Source organism: Mirounga angustirostris, unplaced genomic scaffold (assembly GCF_029215605.1).
Source record: "Mirounga angustirostris isolate CCGP_5_RB_7025 unplaced genomic scaffold, mMirAng1.0.hap1 SCAF_3, whole genome shotgun sequence".
Lineage (NCBI taxonomy): Eukaryota > Metazoa > Chordata > Mammalia > Carnivora > Phocidae > Mirounga > Mirounga angustirostris.
In genome coordinates, this window is record NW_026991711.1 from 72,337,114 (window position 1) to 72,358,119 (window position 21,006).

A 21,006-nucleotide genomic window follows, 5' to 3' on the forward strand; every position below is an offset into this window, starting at 1 on the left:
GAGACAGTGTTAGGATATCATAAAAGCCTCTTAACAGTTTTACAGTTTCATGATTCAGAGGCAGAACTGGAAATAATAGGACTTGGGACATGGCCAAAATCTTGGCAGTAGAAGAAAGTTACAATAGTCCTTCAGAGCTCCTTGCATCTTCCTCTCCTTTCTCCTTCATTTGTGCTTCATTTCCTTCCTTCCTTCCTTCCTACTGTCTGTCCTTCCTTCCTTCTTTCCTTCCTTCCCTCCATCTTGCCTTCCTTTTGTCTTTCCATCCATCCATCCATCCTTCCATCTTTCCACCTTTCCATCCATCCATCTTTCCTCCTTTCCATCCATCCATCCATCCATCCATCCATCCTTCTTCCTTCCTTTCCACTCTTCCTCTCTTCCTCCTTACCTTCCTTCCTGTCTTTCTCTTTTTCTTTTCTTTTTGAGATGCTTCAGATGATCAAGATGAAGAGCTAACAGGTCATTCAACTAAGCAGCTTTGCGTGAACACCCAGTCAGCGAGGTTCCAGGGCACGCGGAACGCCTGAGACCTCTGCTTTTCTGGATCTTATAGTCCTAGTCAAGCTTACCATCTACTCAGCACTCCACTCTTATTTAGATCTTCAACTAACTTATTTAGATCTTAGCTATAATTGTTAAAAAAAATGATGTTCCTCTTCTCCTTTAAGGCAACATTTCATACTTTTTCCTCTGATCAATCTGAAAATTTCTGTGTGGGGGAGGAATGTGTGCTGAGCAGAGAGCCGAACTGTAGTAGAAAGACCTTGAGTTCACGGACTATGATTTATGCACAGCGCTGGGTGTTTAATACATTCCGATTTCACCTTTTTTCTTGCTTCACCTGATATCTTCTCCATAAACATCAGCTGACTGTCTCCCACGTGCCCAGCCTGGGCTGGACACGGGGCTGAGATGGTTGATTACCCTGATCTGCCGCTAGCTGCCCATGTTTCAAGGAGCAAGTTCATAAAAGATGCAAGAGGAAGGAGTGAGGGTGGACTGTCGTCTGTGTTTTCTGCTCTCCTTTCTAACTTTTGTCCTTTTCTCCTCCCTTGCTATTCAATTAGCTGTTGTAACTGGGCCAGTCGGGCTTCAAAGTGAGACAAGGCAAAACTACACGTTTCTCTTCTGAAGAAAGGTAGTCAGGAAAGAGCTTCTCCCAAAAGAGGCATTTCTTATTTTGTACCACACAAATAATACATTTTTAAAATTTTTAATTTGGGGATAGCATCTTGAGTCTGCGACATGATGACCTTTCTCTCTTTGCCTTGCTTGAACAGAAATATTTCTGTACAGTATCTATCTAGATGAAAGAAGCTGGAAGCTGATATTCCCAGGTCAGCCACCCCAGGATTTTTCTCACTTTTGAATCCAAATACGGAGCCACCACTATTGGTAACTGTGATTATAGATTTAATCTATAATTAGGGTTGGTGGTAAACTACCACTGAGGTTTTATGATATTCATTTGGAAAATCAGGATAACTTGCTAGGAAATACCTAACTGAATACTCTGTATGGCCTATCATCCTCAGACATGTTAGTCAAGAGGCTTCTTTAAATGAAGGCAGAGATGTTTCACTGTGCTCCCCGCTGAGCAGGGGCTAAGAGGAACGGAAGGACATATTTGCAGTCAGGATGACTTTGTCACAGGGGAAAATTGCATTTTTCATGAGTAGCCCACCCGGATGCAAAGGGGAGTGGGAGAAAAAGGTTGCAAGGACCCATAACGTGAAGAGTTTGCACTGGATGATCTCCAGGAACTATTCCAGCTCAAAAAACAGTGCGTCACTGTTTTTAAGAAAGAGCCCCAAGTTCTGATGTTTTCAAAGTATGCTTTTGAGATACAACAATTCACCCATTTAAAAGTGTACCAGTTAATAGTTTTCAGCATATTGACAGATATATGCAGCCATCAGCACCGTCAGTTTTAGAACATTTCATTATCTCAAGAAGAACCCCCGTACACTTTAGCTATCACCCTTTCTCCATCCTTAGCTCCCAGCCTGAAGCCACCACTAATATATTTTCTGTCCCTACAGATTTGCCTATTCCGGATATTTCATAGAAATAGAATCAAATATGTGGTATTTTATTATTAAATATATAAATATATTGATGGCTTTTTTCACTCAGCATGTTTTAAAGCTTATCCATGTTGTATTGTACCACGTATGAGCATTTCATCTCTTTTTGTTGCTGGATGATATTCCACTGTATGGATCTACCACATTTTAGCTACCCATTTATCAGTAGATGGACATTTGAGTTGTTCCCATGTTTTGGCTATGACATTCATATACAAGTTTTTGTGTGGACGTAAGTTTTCATTTTCTTTTCTTTTTTTTTTTTAAAGATTTTATTTATTTATTTGAGAGAGAGAGAATGAGAGACAGAGAGCACGAGAGGGAAGAGGGCGGAGGGAGAAGCAGATCCCCTGCTGAGCAGGGAGCCCGATGCAGGACTCGATCCCGGGACTCCAGGATCGTGACCTGAGCCGAAGGCAGTCGCTTAACCAACTGAGCCACCAGGCGCCCAAGTTTTCATTTTCTTGGGTAGATACCTAGTGGAGGAATTTGCTGGGTCCTATGGTAACTCAATGTTTAACCATTTGAAGAAATGCCAGACTGTTTTCCAAAGTGGTTTCACCATTTTACATTCCTATCAACAGTGTATGAGGGTTCCAATTTTTCCAAATCCTTGCCAGTACTTGTTATTGTAGGTTTTTATTTATTATTACAGCCATCCAATTGGATGTGAAGCAGTATCTCGTTCTAGTGTGGATTTGTATTTCCCTGATGACTCATGATGTTGAGCATCTAGTCATGCACTTTTTGGCCATTTGTGTATCTTCTGTGGAGAAAGGTCTATTCAGAGCATTTTTCCAGTTTTTAATTGGGCTATTTGTCTTTATTATGAGTTGTAAGAGTTCCTCAATTTTTTATTAATATTATATATTAATATATTTTATATAATTATATATTTAAAATTTAATATCATCTAGAGATAGAGTGTAGTGACACGTTACAGATATATATATGTCTAGATTTTAATGTATTCTAGATTTGTATAAATATATACTAGATATTCTAGATACAGGCCCCTTATCAGATATATAATTTGCAAATATTTCCCTCATTCTGTGGGTTCTTCTCACTTTCTTTGATAGTATTCTTTGAAGCACAAAAGTTTTAAATTTTGATGAATTCCAGTGGATCTATTTTTTTCTTTTGTTACTTGTATCATAGTAAGAATCCAGTGCCACATCCGAGATCACGAAGATTCACCTCAAGGGCTTCTTTTGAGAGTTTTATAATTTTAATTCTTACATTTAGGTCTTTGATCCATTTTGAGTTAGTGTTTGTGTATGGTGTGATAGAAAGGTCCAGCTTGATTCTTTTGCATGTGAAGTTACTCCAGCACCATTTGTCGAAAAGCCTATTCTTTCCCCATCGAATGATCTTGGCACCTTGTCAAAAATCAACTGACCGTAGACTCATGGGCTTAGACTCTGGATTCTTAGTTCTACTCCATTGATCTATGTGTCTGTCCTTACGCTAGTACCACACTGTCTTAATCACTGTTGCTTATAGTTTTTGTGGTAACTTGAAATTGAGAAGTGTAGTTTTATACTTCTTGTGTTAAATATATTCCTAAGTACTTTTTTCTTTTTGATGGCTGTTATAAATGGAATTGTTTTCTTAATTTCATTTTCAGATTGCTCATGCAAGTATATAGGAATATAATTTGCTTTTGTATATTGTTTTTGGACCCTGCAATCTTGTTGAACTTATTTACTAGTTCTAATAGTTTTTTTTTTTTTTTTTGGTGAATTCCTTAGGATTTTCTATATACAAGATTATGTCATCTGAAAATAGAGAAAATCTTACCTCTTATTTCTTTTTCTTGCCCAATTGTGCTGGCTAGAATGTTTATTGCATTATTCACGATAGCCATGGCGCCTCTAATATAATGTTGAATAGAAGTAGTGAGAGTGGACGACCTTGGCTTGTTCCTAATCTTAAAGAGAAGGCATCCAGTATTTCGTCATTAGTATGACATTAGCTGTTAGGGTTTTTTTTGTTTTTGTTTTTTGTTTTTTTGTAGATTTTCTTAACAGGTTGAAGAAGTTCCCTTCTATTACTGGTTTGTTGAGTGTTTTTATCTTGAAAGGGGTTTGGATTCTGTCAAATGCTTTTACTGCATCTACTGAAATGATCGTATGCTTTTTGATTTTTATTCTATTGATATGGTATATTAATGACATTGATTTTTGGATGTTAAACCAATCTTGCATTCCTGGAACAAATCCCACTCAGTCATGGTGTATCATTCTTTTTATATATATTCAGTTTGCTAGTGTTTTGTTGAGCTTTATGGTATCCACATTCACAAAAGATATTGATCTGTGGTTTCCTTGTAATGTCTTTGGTTTTGGTATCAGACTGCCCTCAGAATGAATTGGGAAGTTTTCCCTTCTGTTTTAGAACAGTTTTTGAAGAATTGGTATTAGTTATTTAAATGTTTGATAGAATTCACTTGCCATCTGGGCCTGGGCTTTTCTTTGTGGGTAGTGTTTTGGTTACTAATTCAATCTCTTTACTTATAGGTCTATTTGGGTTGTCTGTTTCTTGCTGGGTTAGTTTCAGTAGTTTATGTTTTTCTAGGAACCTGTCCATTTCAGGTTATTTAACTTACTGGCACACAATTAACAATATTCCTTTATAATGCTTTTTATTTTAGTAATGCTGGTAGTAATGTCTCCTGTTTCCTCTCTGATTTATTAATTTGTCTTCTCTCTTTTTTTCTTGTCTTGGCCTGTCTGTTTAAATGTTTTCCAATTTGTTAATCTTTTTTTTTTTTTCTAAGATTTTATTTATTTATTTGAGAGAGAAAACACGAAAGAGCAAGCGAGCACGAGCCGGGGCGGGGGGGGGGGGGAAGGGGCGGAGAGAAGAAGAGGGAGGGGCACAAGAGGGCAGAAGGAGAGGGAGAAGCATACTCCTCGCTGAGCAGGGAGCACGATGCGGGCTCGATCCCAGGACCCCAGGATCATGACCTGGGCTGAAGGTCTTAACTGACTGAGCCACCCAGGAGCCCCATCCAATTTGTTCATCTTTTCAAAGAACTAGCTCTTGGTTTCACAGATTTTTCTCTATTGTTTTTCTGTTCTCTACTTCATCCATTTCTACTCTAATCATTATTCTTTCCTCCCTTCTGCTTCCTCTAGGTTAAGTTTGCTGCTCTTTCCCTAGAGTTTTAAGGTGGAAGAGTGGGTTATTGACTTGAGGTCTCTCTCTTTTCTCAGTGGAGGCATACAGCTATAAATTTCCCTCCAGACAGCTATAAATGTTAGCTCCATCCCATAAGTTTTGGAATATGACATCTTCATCTTCATTCATCTATTTTCTCATTTCCCTTTTGATTTCTTCTTTGTTTGATTCACTAGTTAGGAGGGTGTTGTTTAATATGTGGGCTTCCCAAGTTTCTTGCTGTTACTGATTTTGGTTTTCATTCTACCGTAGTCAGAGAATACTCTTTGTATTATTTCTGTCCTTTTAAATTTGTTGATGTTTGTTTCATGGCCTAGCATACAGTTTATCCTAGAGAATGCTCCACGTACACTTGAGAAGAATATATAGCCAGCTGTGATGGCTGGGGTCTCTTTTAGGTGTCTCTTGGGCCTCTCTGGTTATTAGTGTTGTTCAAGCTCTCCATTTCCTTTTTGATTCTCTGTCTAGTTGTTCTATTGAAGTTGGGATATTGCAGTCTTCATCTATGATTGTTGAATGGTCTATTTCTGTCATTTCTCTCAGTTTTTGCCTCATGTATTTTGTTACTCTGTTGTTAGTTGCAGATGTTTATAATTATTATATCTTCCTGATGGATTGACCCTATTCTTATTATAAAATGTCCCTCTTTATCTCTAGTAACATTTCTTGTTTTAGAGTCTATTTTATCGAATATTAGCATAGCTACTTCAGCTTTCTTATGGTTGCTCCAAAGCTCTGCTTTGAATTTTCATAGACTTTGATGGGCCCTGTAAATGAGTGAAGACATTACCCCTTTTCCTTTTTACCCCCCTTCATCTTTCAAATGAAATATTTTACCAATCAACCAACTCTCCTTGAGCACTAAGTATGGTCCCCAACACGAAAACCTGTGTGACGTGAAAACTCTTGGGTCTAGATTAGAACCCTTTCATGGGATTGGTTCATCCTCTTCACTTCATCCTCAATAAATTAAAATCACATCCTCCGCTAAAATAACGAGGAGTCGTCATGACCAGAACTTAGAGGTAAGAAACTGAAATTGAAAAGGAAATCAGGGAAAATTTTATTAAAATCAGAGGACTACGAAGGTTTTAGGAAAAAGATGTTTACTCTTGACCTCCTCTTCAAGTCAGAAAAGCTTCCCCGAATTCTTTGGGTCGTTCACTTGCCCCGAACGCCGCGGAAGAACCCCCAAGTGATGCTGGTGGGAAATGGCATGGAATGAGGATGGCATGCTGGGACCCCTGTGTCTGTGGGGCTTACTGTGCCAGAGTAAGTACAGATTTCAAAAGGAAAAAACACATTTAAAAAAACAGATGTAATACCACTCAGAGCACAGAGAGTGAAATGATTTGCCTGAGGTTTCACAGCCAGTGATGTCCCTGTTTGATCTTTCCCTGAGTCTGAGCCCCCTTGTTGTCCTAGAGGAGGCTAGCCCCGATCCTGCCATTAGAGGAGAGCACCTCACATTCTGGGCCAGTTTCCTGCACTGCTCTGAGCTCTAGGAGTTCAGAGAGGGGAGGGTGGCGTGACCTCTGCCTAGCTGGGTGTTGGCACGAGGCCCTGGTGACAGTGTGTCTGCGCTGTGAGTGTGCCGACAATCTTCCTCGCTCAACAACCAGCCAATTTGGTCTCAGGAAACCACTCTGCAGTGCTGGCTGGGTTCAGAAGTCATTTTTAATTTTGTGACAAAGACAAATGTGTCCTAGGGGAGTAGTAAGTGGTTTTACTGGTGATATTAATGGAACCGTGACCTCTTCTGTATCTATGGTCCTACAAAACAAAAAATGTTTGTATTATAATATGTCAGGCAAGTTCATTCTTAGCCCTTCCTTGAAGCAAATTGTAGAGGAAGTATACTATTAATAAGCCCAGAGCATAGTGTGTGTGTGTGTGTGTGTGTGTGTATCCACAGTCATAACCTCATTTGCAAACACAGTGGATTTTAACCAACTGCTGACTTGATACAAATGATGTACCTTGAATTGTATTGGGATGGACACAATTCACTGAAGTTCCGAACAGAAGTGCAGTGGGCCCAGGGCTGATATTGGTATTGGCTTGTCGAGGCCAATAGTTGTAGTCAAATTCAAGTGTTGGGGGGATCCAAAGTGACAAAGGGAAAGGAAACATTCAAAGGCACATGGAGTTCACCTCTTCTGTTTTCATTTGGGATGGGAATTCATTAGCCTAGATATGACTGCATTGATGTTTACTATTTCCTGCCCCAACTTTTTATGCCAGTGCCCTTTGTTGCAAATAGTTGCTTAAGGAGACAGTAAATTAAATGTGAAGGATTTACAGTTTAGTTACATGAATTAAACCATTTCCTGGTGTTTGTGTTTACCTTGGGACTCACAAAGAAGACAAAAATATAGACTCACAGGAGGAAGGAAAGGAATGATCAAATCCCAATAGTTTCTGCCTGAATGTCTAGCTCAGCAACTTTATTTAAGGGAGGAATTTTGTGCTGATAAGTGAATCTTTGTCTCTGTATAATTAACTTTTCCTCTCTGCATATGTTGCTATACCCACTGAGCTCTCCTAATAGACATATAACTATTAACTGTGCAGTATTAATGTCTATTGGGTAAAACTAAAGTAAATAAAATGGCAGAATTGATAGTTTCCCTCAAGTAAAAATGGATGCTGCTTTATAATTTGAGACTTAAATTTAATAATTCAAAATGTTATTATAAAATAATACATGATCATTCTAGAAAATCTGACAAATATATAAAAAGGTAGATGAGAAAATAACAACAAAGCCACTACTCAAACATTTTAGTGTATTTTTTTCTATGCCATAGACGAATATATAGTTATACCTTTTATAGTTAATTTTTTTTTATACCTTTTATAGTTAAGATCATGGGTATAATTAGTGATTTTCATATATCCCAACCCCCTCTCTCCATAAGTTCAAATCTCTCATAAAAATAAGAAAAGTAAGAGCCAGCACATATCCAGTATTAACTGTCTGCCAGGTACCATTCTAACCACTTTACATATATTCCTTCATGTAACCCTCATAATAGCCCTTTGAAGTAGATTTTGCAAATGAAGCACAGAGAGTAAAATGATTTGCCTGAGGTTTCACAACCAGTAAGGGGGAGAGCCAGGATTCCAACCCAGTTTGTAAAGTGTGAGCTCTGAACGCCCACCATCTGCTGATGCCCTCTGACTCAGCCTTTGTAACCGCCCTGTCCCCAAGCCTACCCTCACAGCCCTGCCCCTGGGTGATTGTCCTCTTCTCAGAATTCCTCTAATACTAGACAGTATGACAGGGCACATCCTTTCCCCACTGTGTGTGTGTGTGATAATCAGGCTGAGTCTCTGAAGAGCAGTTGCTGGCTACAGCCCTTGTGGGGCTGGGTGGGGGGGTAGGGGGAGTTCCAGCCCTGAGGGTGGTACAGGGGAAGGTCAGGAGATACTGGCCTCCAGGCCTGGCTCTGCTCACCTCACTTCACATATTTACACCTCTGTCTTATCTGTAAAAGGACAGAGTTGTTGGATAGCCCTTCATCCATTTTGTTAGGTCATTCATTCATTCACTGACTACACGTCAGACTGAGATGCATACAATCTGTTTCCTCTCCTGTAGGAATTCATCAGCCAGTTTGTAGCCAGAGAAGTAACCTGCCCATTGAGTGTAGAGTGTGTGAAGTGTGGTTATTGGAGAATGTTGGGGATTTGGGGAGGGCCCCTAAGGTGGGCTGGGGCGGAGAAAGGGTATAAGGAAGGGGCTGGCCTAGCAAGGCTTCCCAGAGGACAAGGAGGAATTCTGTGTCTAGCGTGTGTCAAATGATTCCATCTTAAGCAGGCTACACCAATGTTACTTTTTTTTTTTAATTAAAACTACAGGAATTTATTGTCTCACATTCTAGAAACTAGAGGTTGAAATCAGCGTGTCAGTGGGACCATGCTACCTCTGAAACCTGTAGGGAGGGGGCTCCTTCTATGTCTCTTCCTACCTGTGGTGGTTGCTGGCAATCCTAGGCAGCCCCCAACTTGCACCTCATCACTCAGTCTCTCCCCGTGTATTCATGTGGCTTCTCCCCCCACATTCCCCACGTCCGTCTCCTTGGGGCCATCTTCCTAAAAAGGCACCAGTCATACTGGAGTAGGAACCCACCCTACTTAACTGATAATTCCAGAAGCAATGACTCCATTTGACCCAAATGAGGTCACATTCTGAAGTGAGGAACTTCCACATTTTGGTTTTGGGTGGGGGGACACAGTTCAACCCACAACAACTTCATAGCCACCATCTAGTCCAGGCAACCACTGCCTACTTACTGCTGTGTGTCTCCATTCTCCATTCAGCGTCCAGAGCGAGCTTCCTTAAAGTACAGCAAGCAGGTGGGGGGAACTCGTTGGATCTTTCAGGTCCAGTTGGAGGGAGTTAACACCATACTTTCCATCTGGGTGTCTAAGGCTGAAGCCAAGGGCAGAAGATGGGAACACAGTGACTCCTGAAGAGATCATGAGATGTCAGTGGGTCCCTGAGGGTGAGGGCATTGGAGGCTGTTCGAATGTTCCTAAAGGATCTGATGCTCCTTCTGGGCCACAGAGGAACCACAGAGAAGTTGAACAGGTGGTTTGAATCCTTTTGGCCTCTGAGACTTAGCCAGATGCCATTCTTCTGAAGGGTGGTATCTTGGTGATTATTTAAAGCGTCTTCCAGCCCTCTCTGCATGCACTGGGACATACTGTGCTATTAGGAGATACCTAGCACATACTAAAGAAATCTAATCTGCCTAGGAAATCAATGCAGTCCTCAACACCGCTTGTCCGGGCTTTCCCCTGGCCCCGAGCAGCTCAGAGCTTCTCACTCATTATTAGTCTGCTGGGAAAGGTCTAGAAAACCTTTAAGTCAGGCTTCTGTCATTCAAATGCTAATCCTCTCTCCAAACTGACACCTCTGCATTACCTCTGTCTGCTCCAAGGTCAGCTGACCATTGCACCCAGGGCCCTTTGACTCCTTACAAAGGCTCTGGAGGGCGCTTCCTGAGGCATTTAGCATAGCTGTGGTAAGAAGTGTATGCAGAATATTCTTCTTTCTTTCTCCCTGTGCTTTTATGGCTTTTTGCAATAGTGACCTAAACCCACCCCACCCCCACCCACCCCACACATCACAATGGCATTTTAGGGCATCAGGGGCAATCTGACCCAAGGTCAAGACCTCTTTAAGGAATTTGGTTTATTACAGAAGCATTCTGTTTCTGGGTAAAAACAAAAAGGGCCAAATTCAGAGACAAGAATGTGAACTTATGGATTATATTAAGAGGGACTCGTGTCAGTGACCATCCCGCCTCACCCAGCTACGGTGTCTAGATGTTGTTGATACAACCATTCATATATATATATATACATATATATATATATTATGTATTTTTCATTTTCTTCTCATTCAGATACAGGTAGACCTTTCTTAGAGATGCACAGTGAAATACCCGAAATTATATATATGACTGAAGGAAGGGAGATCGTCATCCCCTGCCGGGTCACGTCACCTAACATCACTGTGACTTTAAAAAAGGTAAAACCGAGCAATGCTTCTCTCAGAAAATCTTTACTGCAAGTGAGCACAATGAATTTCAAGTCCTTTTATCTCTCTGGAATGATTTTCTCACACATTTGGGCTGCTCAGTGGACTTTTCTGGAATGTCCTTTTACTATAAAGGATAAGTGCTAGAAGTCATACCCAGGCATGTACTTAAATGAAATATCATGACAATGTGGTGGGCATAAATCTGTGTGAATATAATGAAAGAACGAAAATCGTGCAAATGTTCATATATTGCCACAAATCCAAGTGTTTGCAAATGTGAGAAAAACCAATTCTGTTGCTTATACAAAGTAATAGCTTGGCAGAGAGTGGTTACTCTAGATTTTTGCTAAGGACAGAACTGTGAGACAGGTGCGTGTGGACCCACTACCTTTAGTTTGGGTTGTGAAGTTCCTAGGAACAAAAAGCTTAAGTCCTGCTGGGCAGCCAAACCTAGCTGCTTAGGGAAAGGGAAAAAAAGGGAGTGGGGGCAAGAAAGCTACACACGACATTTTTTCCTTCATATCAAGTTGTAAACCATGCATGTGGAGAAAGAAAAAGATTTGGGATGGAATCTAATAAAGATAAAAGCTAAAATGTCACATTCTAGCTAATTCATCGATGCTAAGAGTTTGGGAACAGACTAGGGTGAAGAGGTGGACAAGCACTCCCCAAATGGAAAATGGTGGTGAGTCCCGAGAGCTTTGAGCTTTAAGAGGAAAAGTTAAGCCTTTCTCAAGGCAGCACGAAGCACCACCATCACCCTGTAGGTACTCACGAAGCGTTTGGTGGTCGCAGTAGTCAAGTCTGAAAAGCTTGGAGGGATTTCCAGTATCACTAGAGTCCTGGAATATGATGGAGGTGTCTCCCAGTCTCATTCCCTTGAATTCACTTTCCTACATTATTGATTTGATTTAAGCCCTCAGGATAGTCCATCGGTGACAGGTTTTAGCTTCCATTATATGTATGTGTCCCTGCCAGTAATTATAAAAGCATTGTATTTCAGAGCTGGAAGCATCAGAGGAGTTTAAACCAATGGGTGGAAGGAAAAACTGAGATTCTGGGGGAGTTGGGGACCTCCCAGACCACACTGGGCTTTGGAATCTGTATCTTGACCTCTCCTTCCATGCCCTTGCCACCTTGGTTAATGGTTTAGTTTGCACAGGAGAAAGACCAGAGTGGTTAAGAACAGAGCCCTGTGGCACGCTGCCTGGATTCTGATCACTCAACCACTTAACCTGCTGGACAAACTGGCAAATTATCAAAACTCCCTCCACCTCAGTTTCCTCATTGGAGAAATGGGGTCGCACCCACCTCACATGGATGTTAGGAAGTAACTGAGGTGATACATAAAAAGCCCTTAGAACAGTTCCTTGTACAAGCTGAGCGCCATTAAGGGTTAGCTGTTATTATTTATCTAACAGCTTAATACCCAATACTTGATTTATTATCAAGTGATATTTATTATCAAGCGTGGTATCCACTCCTCTTAGTCTGAGGTAATAATCACTGTGTGATGACCGTGGAACATACCACGGGACTGCCTTTTGGTTCTAGTGCAGATCATTTGTCTGTTGTAAGAAACAGTCCCACATTCCCCCATGTAAAAATATGAGGGGGGGGAGCTTATTTTCTCTGTTTTTCTACCTAAGATCTATAACAGACATGAGAGAAAGAGAGAGAGGGGGAGAGAGAGAGAGAGGGAAAGAGAGAGGGAGGGAAGAGAGAAAAGCACACTGTTCTAATAGGGCTTTGGGTTTGCCACATATATATGGAAACTATTCGAACCTATTATGTATGTATGTCGCCCTAAAGTTGTAAGATCTTTTCCACTTCTCCACTTCTCCTTTTGTCCCTTTTAACCTGCTGTCCCCTCCCTCTCCTTTCCCCCGCTAGTGTTGGTAGAGCCGTGTAAGCTGGAGACAGCCTCCCTATCCAGTCCTTTCTCTCAGGGCTGCCCCTCTGCGTGCCTCTCTGTGACACTCGTAGGCACCACCACAGCTGATGAGCTACATGGGCTTCTGCTAGTTTAGCTCTCGGCAGCTCGGAACAAAGCTTCTTGGTCAGTAGAATCCTACTAGTGGCCATAAGGGCAGATTAGAGTAAGCGAAACTTCCTCTGAAACCTTAAAGGAAACTTTAGTGTATTTCTCAGTTGTGCTGAGGAAGTCCATCAGTGAACCTTTCTTTTAGATTCAGTACATGCTCGTGTTCACCTATGTTTAAAGCATCATAGGTCTCAATCCCTGACTTAAATTTGTCTGAGCTTTCCCCTTAATAATTTGCACCAAATTAGAGGAGAAGGTTCTTTTCCTCCCACTGGAGATAAAGCCTTCCTAAGCCTGCAGATAGAATCATGATTTACTAGAACACTAAATGCATCCTTCACTTGCTTGCAAGTTCCTCATAAACAGGGTGCAGCTCATTTCAAAGCCGTGTGACACTCTGGTAACACAGACGCAGACATGCTCACTGGGAGAGGGCGCTGGTGACGTTTCCCAGAGGAATTTCTGCCATGGAGTCACAAATCCCAGCCAGATTAGCTCCTTCAACAAGCAATATAAATAAATGATAAACAGATAAGCGATGCAAGGTGCACTTTTTAGAAGATGAAAAAGATCTAAAACATCTTCAGGGCAGTTTGCCCTTTCCTTTTTAATCTGTTGTGGGAAGGTAATCTGATTTTTTTCTTCCCCCCTTTTCCAGCAGGGCATAAGTCATAGTGGTTGTCAGAGATGCCTCTGAAATTGGGCTGGCAATCTGGCATCAGGGGAATTTGGCTGGGTCAATCAGTGGAGCAGTATCCCCTTTATAAAGCCTCATCCCAAGGCGGATTGTTTATATGGTAATCTTTAAAAATAAAATTCTTGGCGTCCAGCGGAAGGCATAAGGGAAAATCAAATCATGGATTCCTTTCTTGTGTTTGGACTCAATGTGTCTGGGAATACTTCTAAGAATGTGAGAGCACTTCACTCACGACAGCATCTCCGGCCTCCACATCTGTTTGCAGCTGTCTTCACTGTCCATTTCCCTGGAGTTTCCCCTCCCAGAGGCAGAGTCGAGGCCCTCAGCCTTCCCAGAATGATAACCCCAGCGAGCACCAAGTGAATGCTATGAATCTCAAAGGACTGGGAATTCCTTAGTCCTCTGAGGACAGCCACCTCTTTACTAAATCATGAAAAGTGGGAGGACAAGTTATGGCTTGTTAAAAGCTCCAGATGATGAGGCCCAGGAGGGTAACCTGGCGGCCCCAGTGGAAAAAGTCCTAGTTGGTTTCTCTGTGGAGTCTCAGGCCAGTCCGTTACAAGGATGATTCCCAGAGGCCAAGCGATATGGGCTCCCAGTGCAAGTCTGACATGACAGCTAGGTCTATCCCGGGTGGGTGCAGCTTGTTGCCGAGGCTGATAACGAATTATCGTAATTACTGTAGTTTATCATCATAATGTATATCTCGCTCCACGCAAAGAAAACTAAAGAGCCCATGATGACAAACTAAAGTTTTTACCTGGACCATTTTCATTTTCAATGAAAACTGTGTTTCCACAAATTACGAGGGAAAGAGTATTGCCACGGTGCTAGTACGATTTTCTTAAAACATCTTTTTTTTTTTTTTCTTTTCAGTTTCCCCTTGATACCCTGATCCCGGATGGAAAACGAATAACCTGGGACAGTAGGAAGGGTTTTATAATAGCAAATGCAACATACAGAGAAATAGGGCTTCTGACCTGTGAAACAACAGTCAACGGGCATTTGTACAAGACCAACTATCTCACCCATCGACAAAGTAAGTGATGTTCCAAAGGCATGAGCGCAGGCGAAAACACCAAAATGCAGGGAAACCTTGATTAAAAAAAAAAAAAAAATCTCATTTCTTATGCTTGCAGCCAATACCATCCAAGACGTCCAGATAAGCACTCCAAGCCCAGTCAAGTTGCTTCGAGGTCGCACTCTTACCCTCAACTGCACTGCTACCACTGATTTGAACACGAGGGTTCAGATGACCTGGAGTTACCCTGGTGAAGTGAGTGACGTTTTTCTCTGGCTTCTGGAGGGCAGTATTGCTTTCTGGCAAGTGACGTGCCGCTGGGTTTTTGAGGTGGGGCAAAATCAGCATCTTCTGACTCACGTGGCAGTTCCGAGTGAACAAGGAAGCTGTGGGTGTGTTTTGGGGGCTTCCCTTGTCTGATGTTCCCTGAGTGTGTGTGCATAGATACAGTCTTTTGATGTCTGGAGGTTTTGTTTTGAAGTATATAGGCTGGTATTTCTGTTGCATGATTCCGGGTGGAAAAGGGGATCGTTTCATCCTTGGAAACTGTTCTCTGGGATTTAGAGATGAGAGGGAAATTTATCACTCAATGCCAGGCAGGGCCTATCTGTGGTAAGAACAACAACAAAAAGCTGTTGTCAGCGCGTTAATGTCAGATACCCGCAGACAGCGAGGCACCTGATTGGAGCATGTTTGGAAAAGATATTCCAAGCCAGCCGGCCAGTATCCCCTTTGTTCAGTGACAAAGGAGCAATGCTGTCCTTCAGAAAAATGAGAAGAATGAAGACTGAGTCGGGGCTCCTTATTCAGACCAAACGTCCCTGCAAACAAACAGTCATCGTTTGCAGGCGTGTAGATGGGGAATCGATGATCAGCTGTTGTCACCGCGGCCCCCATTGGCTGGGTGGCAGTATGACGGATGGGGCATATCCCAGGCCCAGTCGTGCGTTCGGTCATTCAGATTGCGCAATCACAAAGGTTACCGATGATTAAATTTTATGCTAAGATTAATGCGTCAGCCCCAAGCTACTGTTATTTCTCATCAACATTTATTGCCATGGAAATAGAATAACTTGGCAACAAAAAGATGCAACAAGTCCCCTGTAGGAAGGACTCGTCAGTCCTATTTTCTAGAAAGTGATATTGTTTCATTTAAATAACAATGCTATGACTTGCAGCAATTGTTTCTGGGTTTTGATAGAAGTCAGATATTCTCAGTAAACGCCAGGAGGGAACAAACTCTTATCCTGTTGGTGGCTGTATGACAAGATATGATAAAACATCTACTGACCACCAGTTACCTTCGAAAATGGCGCTGTCCAATAGAACTTCGTGTGATTGAAATATCTTTTCTGACTAATACAGTAACCACTAGCCACAGGTGGCTAATGAGGGCCTGGAATGTGGTTCCTGTGACTAAGGAACCGAATTTCTTATTTTAATTTTAACAGCCCACATGTGGCTGGTGGCCACGGTGCCAGACAAAACAGTTACCTGAAACCCGGGATCAGCTCTTTTCCAAAGGCAGAAACAGCACCAATGTTACTCAAATTTGGGAAGGGAAGAGTTCTCCAAGGGAGAAGACAGAAGTAATACCTACAGAGAGTGGCTGAAAATCCCTCAGGCTGGCATTTAAGGGGCTGCTGCTCTGATTTTTGATGGTGGTGGTTGACATCTTCTTTCTGGTTGCTGCCGAGAAGGAAGAAAACGGCCTACCCGTGTGTCTGTTCCAGCAGGGCAATGTAAGGACAGGTGGTAGAAGTTTCGTAAACGCGGCACAGAGGAGAGCTAATTTCAAGACCCAAAGACCAGTACCGTACTTTTCAATGTCTTTTTTCCATGCCTCACGGGGAAGGATGGAGAGGGAGAAATAACATATTATGTGTTATAAAATGTAATGCTAAAAAAAAAAAAATGAGAGAGGGGGAAGGAACAATGGAAGGAAAAGGCAATGTGATCTCATCTTCTCAAAACCAGGAAGGAGGCACTGTGACCACTTTACACTGCTGAGCCCCAGGGCCTGCTCCTGGTGTGCCCTGAGGCAAACACAGGAGGACGTCCCACCACCACCACCATCAGAGTGTTGGCTACGCTTGTAGATGGCTTTGCATGTCCTCAGATCCATTCAGTGTGATTTAGCAGAAATTGGTAAGCCTTGCTCAAAATAGTGAAATGATGAAAGCAAGATTACACTTTAGTCCGTGTAGCCAGGACTCATGATTTTTTCCTTCATTTCCAGTAAGGAAGCAAGAGAAAATTCACACGGTGATTTATTAGAGAAACAATGTCATGAAGCCAGATACCAAAGATACTGACTGCCTGAGTTAGCCACGTCTATGCCCAGAGAGCTGGTTACTGTTTAGAGAGGCGTGTGCTGGAGGGAAGGCACTAGATTTATACTCCAAAGACCTGAGTTTCCTGCCCACGGTGGCCTCTGACGCTTCAGCCTCTTCATCTGTAAAAGGGCAGTGATGCTGCCTATCTCATTGGGTGGTTGTGAGAAACTACTGAGTTAATGTACATGAAAGTCCATCTGGAGAAGATGATGTGCTAAATGAGTGCCCCCATGGCAAATATTTGAAACGCATTGAGACACAGTTTGAGTTTCTAAACATCTTGCTGTTAGGTGGGTTTGCTTCTCAGCGTAAAATGTCCATCATAATAATCTGAGAAATGCTATCACCTTGAGCATGAACAATTACTACTTCCACATTTGCTATACATTTTCTTTCTAGACAAAGAAGAGAGCGTCTATAAGGCAACGTATTGGCCAACGCACTTCCATTGCCATTGTGTTCTACAGCGTTCTTGTTATTGACAAAGTACAGAACAAAGACAAAGGACTTTATACTTGCCATGTGAAGAGTGGCCCGTCATTCAAATCTGTTAACACCTCAGTGCATGTATATGGTAAGGCACTCGTGCTCTGCTTTCTATCATCGTGGATTTGGGGCGGGTTCTATAAAAAATGTTTTTTTGGCCAAGAGGTACTCTATCATGAATGATACAACTTGATTCCCCTCCTCCCGCTGCCAAAAAGCAAAGCGCATTAAGTGTTGTTTAATACTTTCGAATTAGAGCATCTTTTCCTTGCCAGCTTATTGTGGTGAATAATTCAGTTAGATCATATTAAATTCTTTTTTTAGTATTCCATACAAACAAGACAGAAAAATATGACAGATTTACCTTCATTTCTCAGGTGCTGCTGTGAGCTAGAGAAAAATGTGGTGGGATAAGTTATTTAGAATAGATGTGATTTTATCCCTGGTTTTACCCTGATGAAATCCTAATATTGTTGCTTAATGCCAATAGGCAAGTTCTGTAAAGAAAATACTTAAACCTCTTTAGAATCCTTAAAAACCTTATTTATCTTCACTGTTGAAAAGAAAAACGGCGAGAGGCAGAAACCTGGAACACTCCTGGCAGTGGGCTTAGATATTCTTTTGATTTTCTCCAGTAGGGTTTTTTGTTTGTTTGTTTTTGTTTTAATCAGATCATTTGTTTTATGGTGTCTGAAGGAACTTTCTCCCAACATACTCATGTTTCAGAAGTATCTCTACTTTTCTGTGATGCGATACGGATATTTGAGATGTTCCATTCTCTGTGGCTCTGCCTTTGTTTTTCCGTTTTACTCGCAACCCTTTCATTTGAATGTACTTCACCAGTTAGAGTGCTTCTGAATTATTTTATTCAGGGCTCGATATTTGGGCTCACTGGTAGGCTTGATCAGAGTTCAGCTCTGTTTGTTTATTGCTTGCACCCTCCTTCTAGGAGGCAGGGGGTTGGGTTGGTGTTGTTCTATTTAGATAAACATGGTCTTTCCTAATCTCTTTATCATTCTCCTTTCAAAGATAAAGCATTCATCACTGTGAAGCATCGAAAACAGCACGTGCTAGAGACCACAGCTGGCAAGAGGGCCTACAGGTTATCTGTGAAAGTGAAGGCATTTCCCTCGCCAGAGGTTCTATGGTAGGACCATAATTATTTTCCTATCAGTTTAAGATATGCTTTGTAAGTAGGAAGATGCAGGAGCCCAATGACTGGAATTCCTGAAAAAATATCAAGAGAAGTTCCCCAGACGGTGGTGGAAAGCCAAGAACTGTGTTGATTTCTGGGGCTGGGAGCAAGCAGAGAGGCTGGGCTGGAGGGAAAAGGAAGCTGTCCCAGGATGGGGCAAGAGCTGAGGTGTTTTGAGTGCTCGGTTCAGTTCAGCCCTTCCCGTGCTGTGAATAAATTTCTGCATCTCTAAACCTCCCCATGATGTCAACAACCTTTGAATGGAGTATGTTGGGCAATGAGTAGGAAGCATCTTGAATATGTAACATGCTCTATTAACCCTGAAGAAGTGGGCCCTTGTAATGAAGATAATAATTCTTTTATTATCTGAAAATAATTCTTTTATATACAGCTGGGATGAAAGTTCCAGGCTTGTTGTAAAATTAAACAAACATTAATAGAGACAAGACTTATTCAGTCGCAGGGGTGGAGGAAAGGACCTACTTGAACTAATTAAGTTTTTTTTGGCTCGAAGTTTGCATATTCAGAACCTCCTGAAGCAGGTTCTTTTTGTGTTAGTACAACACCTGATGTAAAACAATGTAATCTGTTTATAATCTGTAGTCATTTTATTAAATCATTTTTAAATGCCAATATCTTTGGCTCAAACCATTACATTTTAAACAAAGAGTACAGTACAAAACCGATTAGGAAAACAGCCCGTACAATATAGAAATGGTGCCATTGTAGAATCACCTCCACCAGACCTTATTTTGCTTTCAATATCATATGATTTGCAGTTTCCTCAAATAGTTAATAGGGAGTTAAAGAGAAAATTAAACTCTGTGCTGTGCCCCTTCATGCCATCACAGTAGAAGAGAGATTTTTTTGTTTTGTTTTATAATGTGTAAAAGGTCCAGTAGTAAATTTCCTGTGGTGTACATAATTCCTTAATAGGAATTTAATCACTCCAGGCTATACATTCCCTCTTTCAAAAGGGCCTGAGAGTATCCCCATCTATTAAACAGTGCTAATTTCTTTAGTAACTAAGCAGCTAGGACCTAAAACACATACACAATAAATCGATCCCTCTTTGAAAACACTGACTTGTTCATGAGAAATAAAGTAAATTAAGATGATATCTGCAGTCATAAAATAGAGCATAGTTATTTCAACTGCTTTGGAACCGAGACCCATTAGTAATGGGTATTTGCTTACAGGACAATGTAACGTTTGTATGGATATGAACTAACACCATTTCCAATATTAAACCTTCATATAGAACACAATAAGCTCCTAACAGATTAAAAAATGCCCAGCTAAAGAACTGTGCGATTTAATGAAATCACAGACTTGTAGCATTAAATCTTTGAGAAACTCTAGAAAATTTGGAGAAACTGAGGCTCACACGGACAAGTCAGGTGCACAGCACAGAGTGGCAGAGCTGGGACAAGCATTCAGGCCTCCTGAATCTCAGTTCTGTATGCAACTGCGTTAGGTATCTAGGCATTGATTCTATATTTAAAGTTAAAAAGAATTTTTTTTTTAAGTTTTGTACCTTTTGTTTGTGAGTTTTGTGCCTTAACTATTCTTCCACAGGGGAAAAATCTTGGTAATCTTGATTTTACTGTAGCTTATGAAAGGGACAACTGGTGTGACCATTTATACAACTAATAAGAACTCCACATGAGACCACAATAGGAAAGTCTATTTTTATTTTTATCTGGAGAAGTGATCTAGTTGATCTGACTTACAATGGCCCTTGTATTGCTAATGAAGCCTCATGGAAAACTGAAAAACATCTCGATGGGATCAGCCAGTGCTGCTGGGTGAATACTTAAGTCACGTGGTGACCAGCATCCTTGTGGGTACCTTAAAACCATCGCTTTTCTTTCTTCCTTCAACATACTTCTTCCTCCTTGCCAATAAATGTGAAGTGTTTCTCCATTTAAAAACCACACCTGGCTTTACTGAAAAGTTAGTGTCTACATTTGTAAAATGAATGTGGAGGACCAAAGGCTTGGAGCGTATCAACTTGAGCTCACAAATGTAAATGACAGCGTTAAAGTGATATCTGAGAGGCCGTGTGGAATGACTTCCCAATCACACTCTTAACCACAGGTTAAAAGATGGGTTCCCTGTGACTGAGAAATCTCCTCGCTATTTGGTTCATGGCTACTCGTTAATTATCAAAGATGTTGCTGCAGAAGATGCAGGGGATTACACGATCTTGCTGGCCATCAAGAAGTCCAGCGTGTTTAAAAACCTCACCACCATTTTGATTGTAAATGGTAAGTTTGCTGTTCGTACTTTCTTCTGGTTCTGGCAGGGGTGCAGTTCAGAAAAATTTGTAAACCAAAAGTCAATAGAACAACATCAGAGAAAACACACTTTTAAGTAATGATTTTTAAAACCATG

General features: G+C 41.4%; 1 protein-coding gene across 5 annotated transcripts in view; it reads left to right on the plus strand.

Moving 5' to 3' along the window:
- FLT1 (fms related receptor tyrosine kinase 1) overlaps positions 1–21,006 on the plus strand; it is a 177,613-nt gene that overhangs the window by 40,631 nt on the left and 115,976 nt on the right. For all 5 annotated transcript variants that reach the window (XM_064586265.1, XM_045869251.3, XM_064586266.1 and 2 more), the window contains 6 exons: positions 10,694–10,818; positions 14,448–14,610; positions 14,711–14,847; positions 17,328–17,502; positions 18,444–18,561; positions 20,710–20,879. In XM_064586265.1, the coding sequence (XP_064442335.1) occupies positions 10,694–10,818; positions 14,448–14,610; positions 14,711–14,847; positions 17,328–17,502; positions 18,444–18,561; positions 20,710–20,879 (888 nt within the window). The remainder of the gene's footprint in view (positions 1–10,693; positions 10,819–14,447; positions 14,611–14,710; positions 14,848–17,327; positions 17,503–18,443; positions 18,562–20,709; positions 20,880–21,006) is intronic.